The sequence below is a fragment of the Bos javanicus genome, chromosome 8, assembly GCF_032452875.1.
Source record: "Bos javanicus breed banteng chromosome 8, ARS-OSU_banteng_1.0, whole genome shotgun sequence".
NCBI classification, from domain to species: domain Eukaryota; kingdom Metazoa; phylum Chordata; class Mammalia; order Artiodactyla; family Bovidae; genus Bos; species Bos javanicus.
Genome location: NC_083875.1, coordinates 10,712,431 through 10,738,431, shown reverse-complemented (window position 1 = coordinate 10,738,431; position 26,001 = coordinate 10,712,431). Strand labels below are relative to the sequence as shown.

General features: G+C 35.4%; 1 protein-coding gene across 2 annotated transcripts in view; it reads left to right on the top strand.

Annotated features, from left to right (window-relative positions):
• The window catches only part of FZD3 (frizzled class receptor 3), a 98,039-nt gene extending 73,443 nt beyond the window's left edge, over window positions 1-24,596 (top strand). For both annotated transcript variants that reach the window (XM_061425043.1, XM_061425042.1), the window contains 3 exons: window positions 3,410-3,558; window positions 7,451-7,684; window positions 13,846-24,596. In XM_061425043.1, coding sequence (XP_061281027.1) covers window positions 3,410-3,558; window positions 7,451-7,684; window positions 13,846-14,059 — 597 coding nt within the window. In that variant the 3' untranslated portion in view covers window positions 14,060-24,596. The remainder of the gene's footprint in view (window positions 1-3,409; window positions 3,559-7,450; window positions 7,685-13,845) is intronic.
• The last annotated feature ends 1,405 nt before the right edge of the window (window positions 24,597-26,001 follow it).

The following is a 26,001-nucleotide window of genomic DNA, read 5'->3' as shown; positions in this document are numbered from 1 at the left end:
TTACTGGTTGGGGCATAGACTTGGATTAATGTGATATTGAATGGTTTGCCTTGGAAACAAACAGATCATTCTGTCATTTTTGAGATTGCATCCAAGTACTTCATTTCGGACTCTTGTTTTGCAGACACCACAGTTTTTACAAATTGAAGGTTCATGGCAACACTGTGTTGAGCAAATCTGTTGGTGCCTTTTTTTCCAAAAGCATTTGCTCACTTCATATCCCTGTGTCACATTTTGGTAACACTTGGATAACAGGCATTTCTCTGAGTTATTGCAGGTTTGGTTCCAGACCACTACAGTAAAGCAAACATCACAATAAAGCAATTCACACAATTTTTGGGGGTGGGTTTACATATAAAAGGCTCTCCATGGGCCTCCCTGTTGACTTAGACACAACGGTATTGAAATCAGGCCAACTAACCTCACAGTGGCTGCTAAGGGTTCAAGTGAAAGGAGTTGCATACCTCTCACTTTAAATCAAAGGCTAGAAATGATTAAGCTTAGTGAAAAAGGCATGTTGAAAGTTGAAACAGGCCAAAAGTTAGGCTTTTTGAGCCCAGCAGCCAAGTTGCGAATCCAAAGGGAAGGTTTTTAAAGTAAATTGAAAATGATACTCCAGTGAATTCATGAATGATAAGAAAACAAAACAGCCTTATTACTGATATGGAGAAGGTTTTGGGATCTGCATAGATCAGCCAGTCATGGCATTCCCTTAAGTCCAAGCCTAATCTAAGACAAGGCCCTAACTCTAATTCTGTGAGGGCTAAGAGAGATGAGGAAGCTGCAGAAGAAAGGTTTGAAGCTAGCAGGGGTCGATTTCGTGAAGTTTTAGGAAAGAAGTCATCTCTGTAGCATCCGAGTTCATGGCAGAGCAGCAAATGCTGATGTAGAAGCTGCAGCACGTTATCCAGAAGATCTAGCTAAGATCATTCGTGAAGGTGGTTGTTCTAAACAACAGATTTTCATTGGAGACAGAACAGTCTTCTATTGGAAGAAGATGTCATTAGGACTTTCATAGCTAGAGAGGAGAGGTCACTGCCTGGCTTGAGAGCTTCACAGGGCAGGATGACTCTCTTGTTAGGGGCTAATGCAGCTGGTCTGGTGGCTCAGTGGTAAAGAATCTACCTGCCAATCCAGGAGATATGGGTTTGATCCCTGAGTCAGGAAAATCCCCTGGAGAAGGAAATGGCAACCCACTCCAGTATTCTTGCCTGGGAAATTTCATGGACAGACGAGCCTGGTGGGCTATAGTCCATGGGGTTTCAAGAGTAGGATACGACTTGGCGACTAAACAGCAACAAAATGAATGCTCATTTGCCATTCTGAATTATGCTAAATCTTCTCTTCCTGTGCTCTGTAAATGGAACAGCAAAGCATGGGGGACAGCACATCTGCTTACAACATGGTTTACTAAATATTTGAAGCCCACTACTGCTCAGAAAAAAGAGAGTCCTTTGAAAATATTACTGCTCATTGACAATGCGTTTGGTCACCCAAGCGCTCTGATGGAGATGTACAAGGTTAATGTTGTTTAATGCCTACCTTCTCAACATCCATTCTGCAGTCCACAGATCAAGGAGTAATTTCAACTTTCAAGGCTTCATTATTTAAGAAATATATTTTGAGAGTGGCATACCTCACAGCTTTCAGGATCTTAGTTTCCTGATCAGGGATTGAACCTAGGCCACCACAGTGAAAGTGCCAAATTCTGTCCACTGGACTGCCAGAGCAGTCCCATAAGAAATAAATTTTTAGGCTATAACTACCATAGTGATTCCTCTGATGGATTTGGGTGGTTAAATGAAAACCTGGAAAGGGTTTACCATTCTAGATACCATTGAGAATATTCATGATTCAAAAGAAGAGGTCAAAATATAAATATTAGCAGGAGTTTGAAATAAGTTAATTCCAACCCTCAATGGTGCCTTGCGGGGCTTTAAGTCTTTGGTGGAGGAAATAACACCCAGTGTGGTAGAAAAATAGCAAGAGAACTAGAATTAGAAGTGGAACCTGAAGATGTGACTAAATTGCTTCAATCCCATGATAGAACTTTAATGGATGAGGAGTTGCTTCTCATGGGTGAGCATTAAGAAAATGATTTTTTGACATGGAATCTACTCCTGGTGAAGATGCTGTGAGGATTGATGAAATAACAACAGAGGATTTAGAATATTACATAAACTTAGTTGATAAAGCAGAAGCAGGGTTTGAGAGGATTGACTTCGGTTTTGAAAGACGTTCTACTTTGGGTAAAGTGTTACCAAACAGTAATTCATGCTACAGAGACATTTTTCATGAAAGGAAGAGTCAATGGATGCGGCAGACTTCATTATTATCTTATTTAAAGAAATTTCCACAGTCATCCTATCCTACAGAAACCACCCCGGTCAGTCAGCAGCCTTCAACATTGAGGCAAGACCCTCCACAACAAAGAGTATGACTCACTTGAAGGCTCAAATGATGGTTAGCATTTTTTAGCAATAAAATGTTTTTTAATTTAGATATGAACATTGTTATTTAGACTCTTATGAGTAGATACTACATTCTACATTATAATATAAGTTTTATATGTACTGGGAAACAAAATAATCCCCATGACTCACATTATTGTGGTATTTGTTTATTGTGGTGGTATGGAACCAGACTTACAATATCTTTGAGAATTCCTATATAGAAGATTTGAACAACACAACTAATAAAGTTGGTCTAATACATAAAGAAAATTTTGTACCTAACAGAGAGTAAGCGTTATTTCTGAGCACACAAGGAGTACTTTAAAAAATGGACTATGTCCTAAATCACAGAAGAAGTTTCCAAAATATAAGGTAACCAGAATCAAATAGACTACATTCTGTGACTATAATAAATTAATTTGAAATCAACAATAAAAAGAAATCTTAAAAAACTCACCTGAATAGAAACTAAAAAATGTACTTATAAATAACTCATAGGTTAAAGAGGAAGCTTGAAAACAGCCAACAAAGCAGACATGAAAGGAGGAGCATATTAAATAAAAGAACAGAAACTAATAAAATGGGGGAAAATGATTAACACTTCCCTAATTGTATATTGTGATAACCAATGATAGGATGAGCAAAATTGGCTGAGAAGAATATAGGTATTATTTGAGCCTCTATTCCTATTCATGGTTTATTTTCTATATTAGTAATCTTTTTCTTTAGACTAATATGGGCTAGCAAGAAAATTATAGAACTCAGGCTATAAAATATATAGTCATTGTCAAATTTTCAGCAGTGTATCTTTTCCATATAATGAGAAAATTACAGGACTGAGTAAGTGCAAACATCAGACTTGTATAATTTTACTATTTATTTAAAAGATTTTACAGTGGTCTTTAAGAGAAATTTCTATTTATATATTTATGATATTCTTCTTTCCCTTCTTGTAGGTTACTCAAATGAGTCGTCCAGACCTGATTCTCTTTCTGATGAAATACCTGATGGCTCTCATAGTTGGTATTCCTTCCATTTTTTGGGTTGGAAGTAAAAAGACTTGCTTTGAATGGGCCAGTTTTTTCCACGGTCGTAGGAAAAAAGAGTAAGTTGAAGTAAATTATCATGGTGTTCACAGGCTTCACATTTACATAATTTTGTGTGTGTGTGTTTACTGTGTTGAAACAATTTGGATTTGGAGGAAATATTCCAACAAGATGATAACCTCAGCTGCCACCAGGTATGATTAAATCTTAAACCTAAAAACTTAGAAAAGATAGCCAAGTAGAACCAGGCTTAAGGCCTGTTCCTTACTAATTCGGAATATTTGAGGGAAAGCCAATCTTTTTTTTAAAAAAGCTCCAAATTATAATCTTCTTAAAATTAAAAACGAATGCTTATATATGTATATTCTTATTTGATCTTTTTGACATTTCTGTGATGACTAGTGTTATCATCTCTGTGTAAAAGATATGAAAACTGATGCACAGAGAGGCTCAGTGCCTTGGCTAAAGTCACACAGAATTAGACTTTATTTCCAATTGTCCATTGTTCTTCCAGGTTACACCATAAATTATTTAAAAGGATAGCATGTTATTTTATTCTGAGTCATACACATTAAAGCCAAAATAATAAAATGATATTAGCAGATAAAATGAAATATGTTATTTTAATTCATAGTTGGCCAAATTGCATATTAGAGAGTCATGGTAAAATATAAGATTTGGGCATATTTGAGGACTCTTTCATTTTTTGACCCCTTAATTAATAGAACAAAATAAGACCCTGCAGTATTCACAAAGGAATAGATGACTTCAAACTTTTTACTAAGTATAAAGTTAATATTTATACTGTATTTGGATTGTCACAAACTTTAAGTTAGTGGAATCCATATTCTTATGATTTTATTTAACCTAAGTTACATGGAAAATAAATTTTGGGAAAATGAATTTCTATAAAAGTCTCAAGATTATATGTAAAATGTTATTGTGTTTTGTATGGGTTAATGTATTTTTAAAATACATCTTAAATTACCACATTATCAGAATCTTGTATTTTCTCAATTATCAGTAATTAGCAGCTTCTGTTATACAGATTCAGAGAAGGCAATGGCACCCCACTCCGGTACTCTTGCCTGGAAAATCCCACGGATGGAGGAGCCTGGTAGGCTGCAGTCCATGGGGTCACTAAGAGTCCGGCACAACTGAGCAACTTCACTTTCACTTTTCACTTTCATGCATTGAAGAAGGAAATGGCAACCCACTCCAATATTCTTGCCTGGAGAATCCCAGGGACAGAGGAGCCTAGTGGGCTGCCATCTATGGGGTCACACAGAGTCTGACACTACTGAAGTGACTTGAAATTTATAAAAATCACAATTTTAAAATATACATTCCTTATTACCATATCTGAGACTACTGCTAGTGATATCAAACAATGCATTTCTCCTTTAAATGCAATTTCATTGGGTAGAGAAGGAAAGAAGGGGAAAGGTTAATTCAATAATGACAAAAATGTATTTCCTGGGAATTCATCCTTTGAAAAAGACGTTAATGAGTAGTTACTATGTGCCATGAACTATTCGGTGATGCCACAGGTTCAATAGCAAACAAAACAGACCAAGTCCTTGATTTCTGTGGAACAGCCTTACTTGGGATATTTATCTGTGTATTCTTTGAAATTTTTAAATGTATTTGAATCACAGTAAAACATAATTCTAAGGAGAGGGTTAGCATTCTTGGTCACCTCTGGGCCACACACAAGCCATTCTGTCACATAGCAATTCTGTTGTGTTAGAAACTCCAGATGGGGCTAAACTAAACCAACGCTGCCCTTTTGGGGACTCATCCCAGTTATTTGGGGGATCCTGACTGGGCCAGAATGCTTTTGAAACTGGTTAGACCTCCCCAAAACCCTTCCATTTGGTTTTCTGGAACCATGGACCACCCACTTCCCTGACTCAGCTAAGTCACTGTGACCCTCCCAGCTGGGACTGTGCTCTGGGCTAGAGTCACTCCTCCAGAGTGTGAGCAGCCTACAGTCATTTCTAGCGTTTGTCTGGTTGAGCCTTTGAGATATGACTAGAGAGTAACCATAATAATGGTTTCCAATCAGTTGAGCCCACTTAAATACTCCAAGCAGTGTTCTAAGCATTAAATCATTTAATCCTCTAGACAACCTTGTGAGGAAGATTGTCGTTTTACAGATCAGAACACAGAACCAAGGTTCAATAGCTAGTGAGTGGCAGAACTGAGATTCAAACCCAAGCAGTCTGATTCTAGCCTCTAGTCTTTGCTGTTAACCCCTCTGTTATACTGTGCTGTCGAAAGACTGGCTTCTAAAATTATGCCAGTCAAATTAGTGTTCTTTCTCTCAGTGAAGCCACATTTAAGATTGCTTATGCTAATAATTCTGACACTGGTTGAAATATTTTTAGAAATCTTATTTTGGAGTTATCTGGGTCACATCACTTAATTTTTCTGGACCCCTGGTTTCTTATTTGTAAAATGAGGAGACAGACCTTCACCATTTGAAGGTAGATTAAATTTTTGAAATGACCAGAAGTCAGTTTGAACCAATTTTTAAAAATAAGTTTAGAAAATAAATTCAGCAGTCCAGAGCAACTTTGGATGTATGTACATGTGCACAGGGCCATTGATGACAGAAGAATAAATGTTGTAATAACTATGTTTGAGTTGTTCTTTCTTCTATCTAGTTTTTGAAACTCTCAGGATATATGTAAACATTATGTTTTATCATTACTTTATGATTCACTTTGAAACATTTAAGTTTGATCCCCAACTGTTGTTTTGCTGTACGACTTTTGAAAAGTTCTTTAATCCCTTGTGACCTCAGTTTCTTCATCTATAAAATGGGGATCACAATATTCACTCTTGATGGATATCTCCCCCATAGAAGTGTCTGTTTAGGAGTTAATCTCCATAATAAAAACATTATTAAAAAAGATTAGCAGAGAATATATATAAAACGCCTGGCACTATGCAGGTATTCAACAAATACTAGTCGTCTTTGAGTCCTTCTACCCCAGCACTAAAAATAACAATGGCAATAACAGCAGCGATTCTTTTCTAATTTGAAAACTTAGAATATATGCACTTTGTCAATTTATGATCTAATCTTCATGTTGGAACTTTTTTAAAAAATAATATTGTCTAATTTTAACTTTATGATTCTTATAGTCACTTATTTACCCAAACTGATACACTGACCTTTGCACCTGTTTAATTGGCTCTTTAATTACCATTTTGTTCATCAACGTAAACACCTATCTGCTTTTAGCCTTTTCATAGCAGTTAAAAACTTTAGCTCTGGACGTAATTCATCCCCTTAATTATTTTTTTCCTAAGCCTTTAGTATGTCTGGGACTTCATGGTATGTTTGTTTAAATTAATTTTTCATACATTTTGTTGTAGTTACAGTCATTAATGTTTATTCAAGCACTAGACAACAGCTTCTGTCGTAAAATCAACTTGTAACCTAAAAACAACTGCTCTTACAAATTAAAAAAATGAGTCTATGCCATGATGGGGCCTCCACTACTTCTATAAACCATGCAAGAAAATAATATTTTTACTTTATAGTAGTACCTTTGCAATGTTTCAGTGACCTCGAGAATGATAAATTTCTTTAGCCGAAAGGGACTTTTTAAAAACGATGAAATTGTATGCCTTCATTTTATGAATGAGGAAAATTAAGAAAAGGGGATAGTGACTTGCCCAAGATCACATATTTATTGATAGAGTTGGAACTAAAATCCTGATTTCGTTATTCTAAGACGAACCTCTTTCCATCATACCAGTTTAGGAGACAGATTGACACAGATTTTTGTTTTAGTCTCTCTTCTCTCGACAGTGTTACCTTACATATGTCCTAAAGACATTGTTTGGAGAGCTTTTTTTCTGAAGAATAACATCAGTCTGTCAAAGTATTGTTTTTGGTCTGTAGGGTTATCTTACACTTGGTGTTTTGTTATCTAGGATAGTGAACGAGAGCCGACAGGTACTCCAGGAACCTGATTTTGCTCAGTCCCTCCTGAGGGATCCAAATACTCCTATAATAAGGAAATCAAGAGGAACTTCCACTCAAGGGACATCCACACATGCTTCTTCAACGCAGCTGGCCATGGTGGATGACCAGAGGAGCAAAGCAGGTAGTGTCCACAGCAAAGTGAGCAGCTACCACGGCAGCCTCCACAGGTCCCGGGACGGCAGGTGAGTTTTATTGGCAGCTTAGTTTATTTCATGTGCTGAGTTAGAGTCACGTGGCATCTGAAGGAAGAGTAGCCAATTCTGAAACAGAAGTTGATCATGATTAACCTTCTGAACTTTGCTAGGTTTAATTGTCCCAGATTATGGTCAGACTTAATGCCAGAGGAGTTTAGACGTGATGCAGTGAGCAATGTGGAGTCATTGCTCATCAGAGAGAAGGCAGAGTAAAAGTGGTTATTTTAGTAAGATTAATTTAGCAAACAATTATGGAATACCTACTATGTCAGACATTGTGTGAGTCTCTGGGAATACAAAACTGATTTAGGTATGATCTTTGTTCTTAATAAGATCAAGAAAAATAGGGTAGTCAATATTTGTCTTGTAGTTGAAAGCATGGGGTCTAGAATAATAAGCCTCAGTTTCCTCATCTGTAAAATGGAAATAGTAATAATATCTGTCCCTTTAGCAATGTTGTAAAAAATAAATGAGGTAATATACCTAATTGCTCAGAACAGTGCCCATCTCAGTAAGTGCCTGTTATCAACTTTTATTATCAATATGATAAGGTAATAATTAAAGTAAAATGCAAATATAATGGTATAGTCCAGAGGTTGTCAAATTTTTCTATGAAGAGAAAAATAATATAATAAATATTGTATTATAAATGAAATAACATATAAATGACTTTAGGCTTTGTGGGTCACGTGGTCTTTGTTGCCACCATTCATTTCTGCTGTTAATACCATGAAAGCAGCCATAGACAGTATGCAGTCAAAATAGGAGTGGCTGTGTTCCAGAAAAACTGTTTACAAAAATAGGAAGGGGCCTGATTTGACCAGCAGGCCACAGTTGGCAGCCCCTGTTTGGTAGCATGGACAAGGGGGTGACTAAATCTGGTGGGGAGGAGGTGGGAGAGAGCTTCACAGAGAATGTCTGAGAGTGGGCAGGATGTGCTTTCTTGTTATATTGGATGGTAGAGACACTAGAATTAGAAACCTCTTAGGAGCTCTGCAGTAATTCAGTTAAGAGATGATGGAGGTTTATGAAAGAACAGTGACAGTGCCAAGAGAGTAATAGCTGATCTGAAAGATATTTAAAAAGAAGAAATGATAGGAGTTGGTGATGGCTTGAAAGCAGTTGGAGAGAAGGAATGTGCCAAAAGAAACTTTTTTTAAGATTTCTAAGCTTGGGAAACTGAAAGAATGAAAATTATGATGCCTGAAATTCTCTGTTCTGTGTCTCCGTGGCTGTCCTGTATCCTTCCAGGCTCATTCAAGCCTTTCTTTCAGTCTTCCCTGTCCTTGTCACGTAGGATGTGATTGCTAGACGTACTCTCTTTTTAGACCTTCTTGTTTGTCTTCTCAACTTGCTTTCTTTTGCCGTCTAACTTGGTCAGCTACTTGGGTTTTGAAAAGGAGCAGCCTTTCTTTAACTTTGACATGTTTTCTATCTTGTATCCACTTCTTTTTATTTTCCTTGCCAGATTTTTGAAATATTTTGAATATTTCCTTTCTACCAATCCCATCCTTCATTCCTTGTATTTCCAGTCTTTTTCACCTTCTTACCCAACTTCTAACATAACCAATGACCTGTTTTTAAACCACCATCTAAGATCCTTTCTCTTTCCTGCCTTTTCCTTTCATTCAGCACTCCTAAGTGGAAAGCATTCTTCTAGGTGCTAGGAACACAGAGATGGAAGACAAAGGAGTAGTAGGTATGATAAAATCATACACAGCATGCTTTGGGATTCCAGAGAAGAAAGCCTTTTAAGTCACTGTGGAAAGTCTCGTTCACAAACAAGGTGGTTCTGTAGTTTGACTAGGGTACAGAGGAGGCAGTGGAAAATCTCAGACAAGGAAACAGCACGTGCAGAGGCAAGGAGGACGAAGAGGCATTTAGGTAGCAGGGCCACCGTAGGAGATGAAACATGCTGAGGAGTTCGGGGATTTTTCCCCCAGAGCAGTGAGAAACTATTAAAAGACTTTGAGCATTGGGGTGATAAAATCAGATTTGTGTTTTAGGAAGATCACTTTGACAACAGCATAGGAGAGGAGGTTGTACGTAAGCCCAGTTGGAAAGTTTCTAGAGTAAAATTAGAGCTCTTAACTTAAAACACTCATAGAAAGAGAGGAAACCAGAGAATCTTTAAGAATACCTGCCTCCATGAACTGCTAGCTCCAGTTGGCGCTAGTGGTAAAGAACCCACCTGCCAATGCAGGAGAGGTAAGAGACATGAGTTTGATCCCTGGGTTGAGAAGATTCCCTGGAAGAGGAAATGGCAACGCATTCTTGCCTGGAGAATCCCATGGACAGAGGAGCCTGTCATGGGGTCACAGAGAGTTGGACATGACTGACGTGATAGCATAGCATGGCTCCATGAACTGACTTTCAGCAGTATTTGATATTGGACATTATTAGCCTCATCCTTTTCAATAGGGAATGAACAGTTATACTACAGCTCTTATGCATGTGGCATTCTGTGTATTAAGAGATATATAGAAGAAAGCTTAAGTATAATTTCTGCTTTCCAGGAGAATAGAACCTTACAGGAAAGGTAGGACATATACATAATAACCAATTAAAAATAGTTCAAGCTAGCATATAATTAAAACAGTGAGTATTAGAGTGTTACTGTCAGTGTTATAGAACTTCAAATGATCAGATTGGCCTCTCTGAAAGTATCTCAGAGGAGATAAATAGGGTGAGCAAATGGTAATACAAGTAATGAGTTCATATTGAGCAGAGAATTTCTGAAGGGAGTTAAATATAGGAGACTTTTAGTTTCTGTAATCTAAATGAAATTAAAGTTTAGGTAAGAAAGCTTATAATCTTTAATATAAGGTAGTGGTAATTAAAAAGCTGTGAGATGGAATTCCTTGAAGCTTAATAATGACATACCAAGAACAAGATCACCAGTCATCGTCACTTTAGTCTCAGTCGTGTCCGACTTTTTGCGACCCCATGGACTGTAGCATGCCAGGCTTCCCTGTCCATCACCAACTCCCAGAGCTTGCTCAAACTCATGTCCATTGAGTAGGTGATGCCATCCAACCATCTCATCCTCTGTCATCCCCTTCTAGGAGAAGAACATGACACAGTAATGAAAACAACACAATAAGAATAGCCTATTTCATGACAGGGTCCTGACCTACTCGACCAAGCAACTGCACATGATTCAGAGAGGACAAGAATTAAAATACTCTTCGTTGTAAAAAAAAAAAAAAAAGAATAGCCTAGCATGTGATTCAGAGAAAACGCTTCTAAACACATGAAGGTCTCTGTGAAAGTTTAGTGTCATGGAAACTAGGGGATAGCGTATACCCTCCTGTGATGGCCTTTCTTATCTCTCTGCTTAATTAAAATCACTCTCATCCTTTAAGTTCTGCTTAATTCCCATACCATGGCAGCTCATTAATTGCTTTTTAAACATTCTTTGAGTGTGACCTATTTTCAGTACAGTTTTTTTTTCCTCAGCTAAGTTTGCAGTTTCTGGAGAATGTGAACAAGGGATATATGTATATCCCTTGACAGTATCTAGCCCTGTGTTGTTCTTTAGTTGCTAAGTCATGTCCAACTCTTTGCGACCCCATGGACTGTAGCCTGAGAGGCTCCTCTGTCTATGGGATTTCCCAGGCAAGAATACTGGAGTGGGTTGCCATTTCCTTCTCCAGAGAATCTTCCCAACCCGGGGATCGAACCCATGTCTCCTGCATTGGCAGGCAGATTTTTTATCACTGAGCTACGAGGGAGGAAACAAATAAATCTGTCAAACAACTTTAGAAATAATTTGGGCATTCCATCTCATGGATATTTCTTTCTGCATCAGTTTTTAAGTTTACACGTTAGCACTATATTTTGGCCATGGTTTTCTCATCATGTTATCTTGGCTGTGAGATTACACATATGCACACGTATCTGCTTCTCGGTACTCAATCTAGTCCAGATTCCTTGATGGATAATTACTGATCTCAGTGCTATGTAAAATAAAATAGACTTAGGTAAATATACCATACATATATATCAACTTCAAAGAATAATTGGTAGTTAGATGAGAGGATATAGAAAAGGAAATGGATGAGTAGCTGGGTGGAGTTTGAGAATAAGTGGTTAGTTTGGTAAGTGGGTGACATTTTACTGTGTAGTTGAGTCTTGATTATCCATGGGCAGGTGGTTCATATACTAGAATTTTGTGAATAACCATATATTTCACTTAAATAGACATAACTGAATTTTTTCTACGAAAAAGGTATTCTTTGAGTGTTATTCACTAAATTAAACTTAAAGATTTAGGTTTCCGTTTTAGAAAATGTAATTCATATTTTTAATTACTTTGATATCATCATATTTTGCTTTTTTTATTTGCCATATTTACATGAATTAGGTACTTATGAAGTCATCGAGAGGTGAAAGTTCTCCAAATTAGCTAGCAAGTCATAGAACAATTTTCAGTTTAGGGAAATAATTATTATGTAAAATAATTATTAACTAGAATAACATGCTTATTCTATTTTCATTATTTTAATTTGCAACATTGTAATTATTTAATCAAAACTTAAAAATCAAATTTAAAACCTTTATGTTCTGAATGTGAAGTCTTTTAATAAATAAAAATTAAATGCTCTTTTATCCATTAACTTGAATTTAAAAAATATTCTAAAGGTAGTTTTTCATTCTTAAATTTTCTTTTTTGCTTTACTCAATCAGGAGAAGAAAGACATGCTTTCATTTTAAAAGGACTTAATTTTTAAACTTTGTGATCTAATGAAAACATTGTTTGATAAGCACTGCTATATAAGACTAGATCACTTCAGTAGTATATGAATAAGTCTTTAAAATCTTTAAATTTTACAAATGATTCATAGTGAGTCATGAAATTTGTTATAATCATTAACTGAGGGGAATGATAAATTGGTATTTTCTGACAGCCAGTAGGTCTTCACCTGTTCATGACTAGTTCTTTTGATGACTTTAAGAAAGGAAAAACCTTCTACCTCCTTTTTATTTTTAGAAATACTACTAAAATTTAATATTAATTATATTTGGTTGTTTTCTTTGATTGTTGTTATTCTAAATTAAATACTTTTTACAAAACTGTGTATAGTTATACGGGGGCTTTCCCAGTGGCTCAGTGGTTAATAATCCACCTGCAGTGCAGGTGCCACAGGAAACACAGGTTCAGTCCCTGGGTCAAGAAGATCCACTGGAGGAGGGCATGGCAACACTCCAGTATTCTTGCTTAGAGAATCCCATGGACAGAGCAGCCTGGAGGGCTACAGTCCATAGGGTCACACAAAGAGCTGGACATGACTGAGCGACTTAGCACACACACACATATAGTATGTATGACTGGGAGTTTTCTTAGCTTTAATGGGGACTCAGTGAATCAGAATTGCAACAAAAGAAAATTTTAACAGGTCCCCGTGCTGCCTTTCAAGATAAATAGAATGATGGAGAGGACAGCCTGTGATGAGCAATGGAGCCCAGTTGACACACTCAAAAACTGCATCTTGGGGAAGGGAAAAGGAGAGAATTTGCTTCTGAGGGAACATGGGTTACAAAGTGTTAGGAGGTTATTGTGTTTAAGTCGATGTAGCTTTTATGAACTAGCGTCCTGACAGCCTCAAGCCCTAATGAAAAGTAAGACCATTTACATTTAATTGAGCTATTAACTGGGCTCTCTGGAAGGAAGCTGTCCACACTTGGCATCATCATTGCTTGCCAACTCCCTCACTTTTTTAAGGTTCCACTAATTTCCTCTAGTTTCATATGCTCCCTTTTCCACTCCCAGGGTTGTAGTGAAATTGGAGTTTGCTGTACCATGACTATCACCATTCTTCTAGATTGCCTTGGACAACGCCATATTTCTTCTGTTCTTGTTCTTCCTCTCCTGGGACCCACCTCACAACCCAAAACTTATTTGAATGAGAAAAGTATCCTTACTTAGCGTAGTTCTAGATCAGTTGGCTCTGCTTAACTTCAGCTTCTGTCTCTTTTTGCAAGGCAGCTCTTAATTCTGAGCCTAATTAGTAGATTTTTTCTCCCTTTTGTTTGGCCACTTAAATAATTCAACAATGTAAATCATGAAATTATTTTGTAAATCAGTGTTATTTTCATGAAAAACTTTAGTGATATTTTCTAGTGTGTTCTGTTACCTCCCACATTAGGTACACTCCCTGCAGTTACAGAGGAATGGAGGAGAGACTACCTCATGGCAGCATGTCACGACTTACAGATCACTCCAGGCACAGTAGTTCCCATCGGCTCAATGAACAGTCACGACATAGCAGCATCAGAGATCTCAGTAATAATCCTATGACTCACATCACACATGGTACCAGCATGAATCGGGTTATTGAAGAAGATGGAACCAGTGCTTAAATCGTCCTAAGGTGGAAATTTTGTGCTGTTTAAAAAGCAGATTTTATTCTTTGCCTTTGCATGACTGATTGCTATAACTCAGTTATGATGCTTTCAGTCAGGTGCAGATGGTGTCCATTGAAAAGTAAATTTTTGCTTTTTATATTGCATCAAACTTGGAACCTCAAGGCATCCAAAATGCTAAGAATGATATCATCACATAAATAATTCTTATTTCTAGGTTATGAAGAAATAATTATTTGTCTGGTAAGCATTTTTATAAACCCACTTGTTTTATATTTGGAAAAATCCTAAAATGTATGATGACTGCTTTATAGTGAACTTTCATATAATATCAACTGGTTGTGAGGTAACATTCTGGTAGTTCTATTAATAAAACAAAATTTCAGAATTAAAGAAATTTTCTATGCAAGGTTTATTTCTCAGATGAATAGTAGGACTTTGTAGTTTTCTTTCCACTAAGTGAAAAAGAACTGTGTTTTTAAATTATAGGAGAATTTGATAAATCAGCAAGGGAATTTTAGCTAATAGAATATAAAGTCAACTGAAGAATCTGATTAGTCTACTGAAGACTCTTTTGAAATTCTGTCAAAATAGTCTTTATGCAGAGAAATACAGGAGTAGGATTAGCAACAAAGTAAAAGCGGAGATGGGCATTTTTTTCTCAGTAATTGTGCTGTTTTTATTACTTTTGTAAATATTACTTTTACTGGCTGTGTTTTTATATTGGTAACTTATCCATATGCATGACGGAAAATTTTTACTTTTAGCCATTTTTTCCCATGTAGTAGTATTGATTTGTAGAGAACTTCATGTTCAGATATGTTCTATGGGAGCATGTAATAAGATAAGCATCACATACTGTAAGCCTTTTTGTAGTAACCATAGTTACAAAACAGCAAAGTGTTTCCTCTGTATCTGTTATTGTGTTTTTTGCAGTGAAATGTAATCTTGCCAAAGCCGCCAGATGTTGGTATCCAGGCCCCTCGCATTGCCCAGTAGCCAATAAGCCGCAGCTTTTGCCCCACACCTTTATCTTCAGGTTCTGGGTCATTCTTGTTTACAGCTGAAATATATGTATAACCCGAGTCCACAGTGGTGATTAATTTGGGATATTTGAAATTCATTGTAGCTTAATGAAGCATGATTAGTCCTGCTGTGAAGTATCTTTTAACTTTAAAAATATCAATTCAAAAATCTTTGACATTTTGTCTTGTAATATTTAAATAACTTATAGTAAAAATTTTAAACTTTATTAGGCATGATAATGATCGGAAGGGAAAGAAAAATTCTGGAAAGTGCTGGATGTGTTATATAGACAAGCATATTTAAACAAGCCATCCTCAACCCTGACTACAGATAAGAATCACTCGGGCAATGCCCAACACCTTCCTCTCATTGAGATGAGGACTGGTAGTTTTATAAAAAGCTTCCCCAGTGATTCTAATCTGCTGCAGGCTGTTTGAAACTAACTTGCTCCTGCTGATAATGTGATGGCATCATATTATATCATGTGAAAACCTAGCTGCACTCAATGTTAGGCTTTTATATCTATTACCTGATTGATTACAACTGGAATTCTGGACCCCACTCCTAAAAATTAGTACTCAGTAAGTCAAAGGTGATGGTAGGACTTTAAAAATCTGTCGTCATAAAAATATTAATATCATAGGTGATTCTTATACAGATATCCAAGAATCAGACTTTAAAAATATTCTAGACTCCAGAGAGATCTGGCTTTGCCATGTGCTAGTTTTTGACCTTTTACAAGTTAATTTCTCTGAGCCTCAGTTCCCTTGTTTTTGAATGAAGATAGAAAATAAATACCTACCTCACAAAGTTGTCAATAGGTATCAGATGAAAAATCGTATGAAAGCTGAAAGCTCTGAAAACTTTAGTGTTATGAACTAGAAGGGATTAAGATTACTGAGGACTTAAGATATTTGTCTGAGGGCTACCATAGTACAGTCTTTGATATGTGTTTGAATTCATGTGGACTTTTTCCTCTCCTTTTTTAAAACAAAATGTACCAAGAAATTTGGTGTTGGAAAAGCTTTCATCAGGCACAGAAGTCAGTTTTCTGATAATAATTTGTTTGCCTGTCATGTTTTTTTCTTTCAAAGTACATATTTCTTAATATTTATTACTAATTCTTCATGAGATATGTGAACATTTGGCTCAAATGCTTTACTTTTTCCTCCATCCTCATTGTCTTTTTCCTTGAAACTGGAGTTAATACTCAGGACAAGTAGAATCTGAATTCCCTCACATCTGACAGTAGACCTTTACTCTGAAGATCAAATTGGTAACAACTCATTTATAAATAAATCAGTAGTTCATGAGGCTTTTGTCTGAGAATTTCTCCTGAGAACAGCATGAAAGACCAAAACAAACATTCAGACACAAAAATAAGTTAACATAGAAGGTACCAGTTTGAGCTCAAAGATGCTGTCGTTCATTGCCATCTGCATTATATCATCAATTGCCAAAATGTTAATTGGTTTCTTTGTGGGCCAAGTATAGACAGTTAAGTGAACATCAATATGAAAAGCTTAACCCTGTGCTTCCTGATTTTTAAATATTCATTTGTATCTTCTCTATTAAACTGTTGATATATGTGTAAATGCTTTATTGGCCTTTCAGTTACTTTCACTGCTTCACAGAATTTACTTAATATTGTTAATCTGTCATTTTAAATAACAGTATTTAGTTTGGGTTGTGTTATTTATCAAACTAGTGCTCCGAATTAAGACTTTTTTCATTAAAGAGACAATCGAAGAACTACAGCAAAATAACAGTTTCAAGTCTCAACTAGCTTAAACCAACTTGAACAAGTCCGGACAGCTTTCTTACCATATGTTTAATTTGTGTTGTGATTGGCAGATTGATAATGTTTAGTATTTTATTTTTTCAGTTGACAACTGATAAAATAATAGTTCTCTCTAAAATGTTAACATATAACCAAAAAGTTTTCGAAAAGTACTCTGATTTCAGCAATATTGTATTGAATTTTTTCAGTGATTAAAGCAAACAATTCAAAACAATATTAAGCTCAAAACAATAATTAGTTTCAAAGAACAGTTAATAACTCAGCAACTAGAAGAGGGCATGGTAGGTTTTCAATTAAAATATTTAAATAAATGAATGTTATGCAACTCACTTTAGTCATGATAGTCTCAGTTCAAAGAAATTTGAAGAGTCTAAATTTGAGCTAAGTGAAATGAGTCTCTGCTTTACCGGAATAATATGTGGCAAGTAATAATCAATGAGGGATTTCCCTGGTGGCTCAGATGGTAAAGCGTCTGTCTACAATGCGGGAGACCCAGGTTCGATCCCTGGGTTGGGAAGATCCCTGGAGAAGGAAATGGCAATCCACTCCAGTACTATTGCCTGGAAAATCCCATGGACAGAGAAGCCTGGTAGGCTACAGTCCATGGGGTCGCAAAGAGTCGGACACGACTGAGCGACATGGCTATATAATAATCAATGAATTGCACCAAATAAAGTTTATTTCTCCTAGAGTAACAGTGCATATTACTATTTTAATTAAATATATATACAAACTTACGCTAACACTTTATATTAATTTTAGAAGATGAACAGCAGTTTTTAGAAGTAAGTAGGTTCTTGTTGGTTTAATGTGAAATTAGATCTTTGTATACTAGTTGGGTGAATGAATATTCAAGTAAACCTTTATTAATAATGATTTTCTTTTTCTAAAACTGTTTCTTGGAGCAGATTTAAGAAAATTCTAAGAATCTCTTCAAATGAGGAAAATTAACTACATTTTAACCTACCTCATTAGTTTCTTTGTGATAATAGCTGGAAATAACTGAAGTTGTAACTTTATTGGTGTGGACTATATCCCCATGAAATAAAAGGAACTACTTAAAATTTTTTGATAAAATAGTGGATCATTGGCTGGAGCTTAGAAAATGTTAACATACCAAATTTTCACTATGATGATATTTATATTCCTTTTGACATGCCAAAGGTATGTTTATATATTATCATACTTGGATGACTAACATAGTCTAGTGTAATGAAAATTGCCCTGGGCTTGGAATTCAAAAGACCCATAATAATGATGTAAACTGAACAGGTCGTTTAATTTCTCTTTGTCTCAATTTCTTTGATGTAAAATGAGGATAAGGTAATTTGGGGCTTTGAGACCTGCTCTACAGGACATTGTGAGGATCAAATGAGCTAACAAGAATTATAGTGCTCTTTAAAAAACACTGATAGAAAAAAAAACAAAAAAACACTGATAGTATTTGTTTTTGTTAGAATTTGGGGGTTACAGAAAGCAAGCATAATGGTATTGAGCAGTAAAAACAGAACAGGCAGTTAGGCCAGTATTTATTTGACACAGTCTTCAAATCAGCAATCCAATTGACCCTTTAAAATGAGATTCTTTTTCGAGAACGACTGTGCCCTTAGATTGTATTTGGCCCTTTATTAAATGTTATACCAGAATATGCTCCGAAAATTTATATGGTTGAATTTATAGGTCACTTTCAACAGAAATTTGGGGATATCCATTATATGTCTGCTTTGATATGGAATGATATAACTACATTAGTTTTGCAAGAAAAATATAAAGAGAAGTAGGCCCTGTTACTTTTTCTCCTTTGAGGTCTTTCATATGCCTAATTACTTCCAATTAGGAACACTTCTTTTTTATTAGTGATTACTGTAACTTATTGGTTTTCATCATGGCAAAACTTTAAATTTTAAGTGATACTATTATATTTGTATATGTAATTTTTTAACCTGCATAAAGTAAGGGTTTCTCCATTCTTTTCCACACATAAACACACAAAAGGGCATTTTTATAGAACCTAGAGGTACAGAGGAACTCACGATTCTTTTAAACTACTTTTATGCCTTTTTACAACTGAGTAAAGAAAGGTGTTTAATTCAGCTATGTTTCTTAGTAGCTGTATGATTTTATACATTATTCTTGTGTCATTTTTATGTTTTTTATGAAAAAATTATGTTGACATCTCTTCATATTTTAATTCACTTCAATTCTGTTTTGCTCCAATGATATGATTTTTGAGAAAGGAATGGGAAAACTAAGCAACCTTTACCTCCATCTTATTGTAATTACTCTCCTGGATTTTTTCCTAATTTAAATTCTGTACTTCCTTAATAGCCAAATTGATAGGATTATAATAATTTCTCTCAAGATCTGAAGTCTTCTGGGAAAGAGAATATTAAGGTTTATCCAGAACCAGCCATTTTTGTAGACATTCCTATTTGGTTGATTTATAAAGATTTAATACAGTAAGTTAATAAGCATATTTCTTATTCTGTGATCTCTAATTAGAAAGTAACATTTTTGTTGCCATAAAGTTAAAAAAAAGTAAATTTTCACTTACATTTTAGTCAAATCCCATGCCAGTACATTACCTCCTATAAAAGAGAGTAGTTCAGTCTATTTAAATGTATTAAGAATGGTTTCCTTTGGAATTTTTTTTGTTTTTAATAATCACTTTTCTCAGGAAATCTGTTATGTCCTTTCTTGGACATTTTCACTGGTGTGATAGCATTGTTTATAATTCTTTTTTATCATTTCATTGGTCACTGTCAGCAGTTTTTCCTGATCAAGAGAAGCAAGTATTTACCTTAGAGTAATTCAGATCTTGAAAATTCAGTGTTTTGTTATTTTCATAATTATTGTTCATTAATAACATTAATTTTTATTAGAGTGATTTTTTCCAAGCTTTTTATCATATTTCCTGCAGTACGGTGAGCTATATTTTTATTATAGCCCTGGGATTTTTGTTACGTAAGTCAGCTTGTTTGTATTGCTGACTTGCAAATATTACTTTAATTGTGTTGACATGCTATTGACATAAAAGAAAGAACTTTGGAGCTTAATAGTTTTTTTTTTCTAAATTGGCAGATTTTTTGAATGCTTAGTAAAAATACATTATGTTAGTTTTTAAATCTGACAGAACTTTGTGTCAGAGGTCTGATTTGTAGTGTTGCATCTGTTTTCAATGAGCTGTGGAACTTTGCAATTTTATCTCTTGGGACCTCAGTTTAACCATCTGTAAATGAAAGAAAAAGGGGATTAGACCAGGTCGTGTCTCAGATTCCACCTGTGTCTGGTTTGGTTATCCCTTGACTATTTTATAATCATTATCTTATTCTCATTATTCCTCCCATGAACTCTATATACTAGATCAGCCTGCAATGTTAATGCAAGTTGCACTTAAATTGATAGGATTCAGCTATGTTGCTGATTTTGTTTTTCAGTCTTGATTTTAGGTAATTTTAAAGGAGGAAAAAATTATATTACAGATTGTAAAAGTAAAAAAAAGGTTACAAATAATCGACATGACCTTTTTTCCTCCCAAAGGAAATATCTCCTAAGGAACCAATATAAGCACCTTAAAACTGATGTACAGAAAAAAATAACATCTAAAATTTTTGTGGTCTTTGTTCTCTTAAATATGAGCATAGCTACTTAGGCTAAACTTTTAAACAAAATGTATTAAGATAAAATTAGTAAACAAAGCATATAACAGTTATATGGCCCATATAACTAATTAAAAAGCTATTAGGTTTGCTGACATGAAAATATTTATAAAATATAAAAATAATTGAGGATTGGATTGAAATTTGTCTGTTCAGTAATTACCCGTAAGCTGAAACCTTAGATTCTTTGCATAACTACAGTTGCCAGATTGCCACGAGCAAGTGAATATCCTGCTTTAAAATATCCTTAGAGATAAATGTGGTTTCTTTGTTTTATTTTTTTCAGCTCTGCAGAAGATGTTTCTGTAAAGCCTCCTTCTGTAATAAAATGTAGAGATTCTATTACTTCCGTCTCTCGACAGAGTTCTCTTGTAGATTTATTGATAATTACATTGTCTGAGAACCAGGCCATAGAGGTTCCTGTTACACTTAAAGATCATTGTCTTTGTTCTAATTGTCTTCCTTAACTCCTATCAATCTCTTGAATCCTTGGTCTGTAAATTTACAATCTAGGTACTGGGTTTGGTGTCTGGTGGGTAGAAAAGAAAAATGGAAATTGATACAGGAAGGTGCACTGGTTTCTGATGTAATTTGTTTGGCTGTACTTGATTCCTTGTCTTTGGTCAGTTCACTGGTTCAGGCAGCTCTCCTGACATCCAAAAGTTCAGTTAGATGCCCAGCGTCTCTCACTCACACATTGCTATATTACAGTGTTACATTAACCACCTGTTAAGAACTACCACCAGGACTTTCTTTTCAGTTCTCTGACTCTGTGTGTTTTGCTATTATGTTTGTTAAACCTTGAGTCTGAGGTCTAAACATTTCATTGAGTACTTTCTGGGTTTTGATAATAGGATATTCTATAAGGTAAAACACATAATCCTAGGGTGGTTTAATTTATATTTATCCATCCACCATTTTTCTGTTTTTCTAACTGACCCCTCCTCAGTTTTGAAAATTAAGTTTATAAATATCTTCCGTCTCTCCTTTAGCCCTGCCTCAGATAATTTTTCTTTGAACTACTCTTGTTGGCAGAAAGGTTTAATATGGAATAATTCTGTGTTTCTGAGACAAGATCAACACAGTAGTTCTTTACATTGAGCTGAGGTGAACATGTATTTGAAATTGTTGCAGTTTCTTTACATGTGAACTTAAAATTAATTTTTTTAATCATGAAAAGGACTCTCTGATTTGAAAACATTAGTTTGGAAGTTCTCTTGTTATCAGGTGCTATTTCTACCTTAGCTGTGAATTATCATAATAAATCTGAATTCTTTATCATTCATCTTTTTAAAAAAGTTAATGCCTCTAGAATGATCCCATTTCACAAATCTTTTTTTTCCACAGATCTTTAATACCAACTTCAAACAACTTTTCTGTTTTTATTTTCAAATGCCAGACTCTGTTTTTAAGTTTTATTTTTTCATTGAAGTTTAAACATATTACATATGTGAAGGAGTGACTGCAGTTTAAACATTTACTTTGGCATGATAAAGAGAGCTACACCATCCATAATCGCTTTCTCCCATTACCAGAAGGAAAAATTCATTTGACACTTAAAAGCTGTTAAATTGTCTTATTTTTATTTGAAAGAGCTATGGAAGCTGTTTCTTCTCATTTAAACTTTTTAAGAAAATGCCAACTTTGCTGTATTTTAATCTGATAGTGAATTGGGATTATTTATATAAGTATATATGTCTACAGTTTATAATAGTGAAGTGAAAAGTGAAGTCGCTCAGTCATGTCCAACTCTTTGCGACCCCATGGATGGTAGCCGACCAGGCTCCTCCATCCATGGAATTTTCTAGGCAAGAGTACTGGAGTGGGTTGCCATTTCCTTCTCCAGGGGATCTTCCCAACCCAGGGATCGAACCCGGGTCTCCTGAATTGCGTGCAGACGCTTTACTGTCTGAGCCACCAGGGAATCCCACAGTATCATAGTTAATAGTTACTTCACTGTCTGTAATATATGATACCTGAAGCTCACATTTATTTAATGTGAGTGGGTTTTGGGTTTTTTTTGAGCCCCCTTTTTTGTTTTGTTTTTTATTTTCTTAGTGTTGTACATTATTATATATGTTAGGTTATCATGGTCATCTCAGTAGAAAGCTCTTGAGTAGATGGTTTTTTTGTTTTTGAGAATCAGCCCAAGGAGATTCATATTATGTGGCCATAGCTGCGTAATATTATTCTGAGCTATGTGAAGTTGCTGGTTTTGTTGCTCAAATGTTAGCAGTTTCGTAATACATATTCAAGAAACAACCAAACAAAAGATCTTTTCGAAGAGCTATTTCAACTTCCCGATTCAACTCTTTTAACCAACCTACCAGAGGCTTTATAAAGATTCAAACTGCAGATAACCAGAGGCCTATCAAGAAAATTCTGCTTTGTTTTGCTGTTAAATTGCCCAGTTTTCAAAGGTATTGAAGCAAAATGACTTCAGTAATTGAAGCAAATATCTTTGGGGAATGCTTAAGTTACGTAAGTTTTTTCATTAAATCTGTGTATAGTTTTTCAGCTTTCATTCACTGAGATATTGTCATTTATCAAAGGATTAGTCTGTAAATATCATTTGAAGGCAAAATAACTACCCCCTGCCAATATCTAATATGGACTCAATTTTGCCAGCTATAGAATTTTGTCTTCTTAGTATGCATTCTAAAATAATAATATTATGTTATGTAGCCAATAGATTTGCCTAAACATGCCGTTTTAAAGATTTTCTTTATACCTGTGTTTCAAGTTATAAGAATTAAAATGTATGAGTATAAAAAAGGATATAAAAATGATAAGCTCCTACTTAGGAAATCCCCAATTTTAAATAGAACTGTGTTTTGAAAGGTTGTGGATTGGGTTGTTCCAAAGTCAGACTACATCTCCTCGTGTATATAATATTATAAATAATAAGGGTAGCAGATAGCCAAAAAGAGCTGACCTAATGCTCTCCAAAATTAACCTAGGGGTCTTGGTTTGGAATAAAGTGTTCGTGACTATGGCCCTTTCTCCTGTTTTAAAAAAACAAATCATTGTTATTAGCACAGATGACTATCAATTAGAATAAATATTTAGCTTTTAAACAAAAGTGGAAATAGTTCAATCAGTGTTGGTGAAACTATTTTGAGACAAGAGATTTCATTTAGGTGACTTAAGTTGGGAATCTGTTCCTCTTTTGAAGAGCCTGTGTGATGACTGAAAGTGCTGTGTGTTTTCAGTGACCTTGAGGAAGGGAGCCAGTCATTTCTTCTTAAGGGTTGTAAGAAGTAGGGGCCTTGCTGATCTCATGCTTTTCAGTTCAAAAACTGTGTCCAGAACATCTTAGATCTCCTTCACCCACAGTGTTCAAAGGCTGTCTGTATTTCAGGCTCAGTCTACCCTACCTTCAGCTGAGCCTGTCTTCCAGCTCTGTTCCTCATACTAAATTTACAGTTGAGCGTTCTCCATTCTTGGTTTGTTTTTTTTTAAAGTCTTTACTCATTTTACTGTTATGAGAAATGACCACCACCTTCTCCTTTTCTCAAGAAATATAAAGGTAGAAGAGATATTCCTTTCCCATTATTTTTAAAAGCTATTGTTTTTGGACTGCTGGCACTTGGCAGTTTAGTTTTCAGACCCTAATCTGAATTAAGTTGATGGAGGTGACCCTAAAATTGATCTAAAGTTTTAATCTTGCTTTATCATATAAGCATCTGGTTGGAAACTGTGCTGATGAAGATTTGTATTTTGTGGCATTGGTTCTTCATGTTTCTTTTTTATGTATTTAAAATCGATCATTAATTTCCAAACGAGTGGAGAATTTACCGTTGTTGAGCTATGTAGAGGGCAAGTGTGCTTGATTAGAGCATGAACTGTACTTTCACATTAGCTGATGTGCTTTGCACTCTGCTCTTGTAGATTTATTTTGTTTACAGTAGACTGATGTCAAGTTTTTGTAAATGTTTTTTACTTAGCACTTTAACTGTGAGTGTACAAACTGATTTTAAATGTAGTGGTTGTATATTTTGGTTATAAATTGGAAATTTGTAATAAAAATTAAATGATTTGTTCTCTATTTTGTCATCAGTACCTGATTGAGTGTAATTTTCTACATCATCTATACTGCTATTTTTAAATTAGGTTTCATACTTTATGTTTTTCTAATTACTGATTTTTTCATTCACAATAGCATAGACTCCACAGTAATCTGGAGTATAGATACATCATTCTGTATCATATCTCTGGAATATAGATACATCGTTCTGAATGCTATCCTATCTCTATTCATTATTATATCCCCATGCATACCACTACCAGGTACATAACAGGAGAAAAAGGTGAACGTATTAAAGTACCTATATCAATTTCCCCAATAGGAAGTCCTACCCATGTAAGCAAATTTTTTTTTTTCCATACACAGGACAGCCGATTAAGACTTAAACTGGTACTAGAGTGTTTTTTGCCGAGATCACGCATTCTTTAGTTGGAAGGAACCTTAGAAATCATAAGGTTCAACTTCCAACCCAGTACCAACATCCTCCAAAACCAGCTTTTATAAGCCTCTGCTTGAATGATTTCAGTAAAAGGAAGCTTACTACTCTAAGGCCTTCCATTCCATTTTGAAGTCAGCCGACAACCAAAATGAGCAAAGTGAGCAAGGAAATTAACACTCTCCTAAAGTCTTCATAAAGGAGCTGCTGGCATCTTCATTTCAGCCCCATGAGACCCATGTCAGACTTACAGAAGGTGATAAGTTGCTTAAGTGTTGCTTAAGCCCATAAATTTAAGGTAATTTATTAGAGTAGCAGTAGAAAACTAAAATATTCAGCCTCACACTTGCACATCTGCAAAGCGTGGGCAATGAACAAGCGAGGAGTGGAAAATGGGCCAAGGAATCCATTAAAGACCAGAAACATTGCACAGAACTGGCCTGTTGCCATGAAACAGACTGTTGAGGTGGCTTGGAGAAGTTGGAGGTACTGAGATTAATAAGAGCAATCAGTCTCTGGTGCCCTTCTTCCAATATTATCCTTCAGTTTTTTTCACCATTATTGTCCAGTTTTCTTTTTATTCCCACTTCTTTATCTTCTCCTCCATCCCAGTTTTCTTTTTATTCCCACTTCTTTATCTTCTCCTCCATCGTACTTTCCTCCTTTTTAAAACAATGCTCTTTATTTTTCTCTGCTAATCAAGTGTATGTTTTTATCAACCTCACACTCCCACTAGCATACCCACCCCATTTGTTGGAAGGAGATAAGGAGCAGAATATGAGAGGAGCCTTGAGAGAAGGTTGAGATTTTCCAGCATGCCAAGACTTAAAAAGGTAAGGAACTTAGCTTTACCGCCTGGTCTCTGAGTACTCCAGTGCAGCACATGAATTCACAAATGAGGGTTATATACAAATCCATTTATTAGAAAAAAAATCAAAACTAAGCAGGCACTCAAAAGTATTTTGAAAATAATAAAAAATTTTTGCTAAG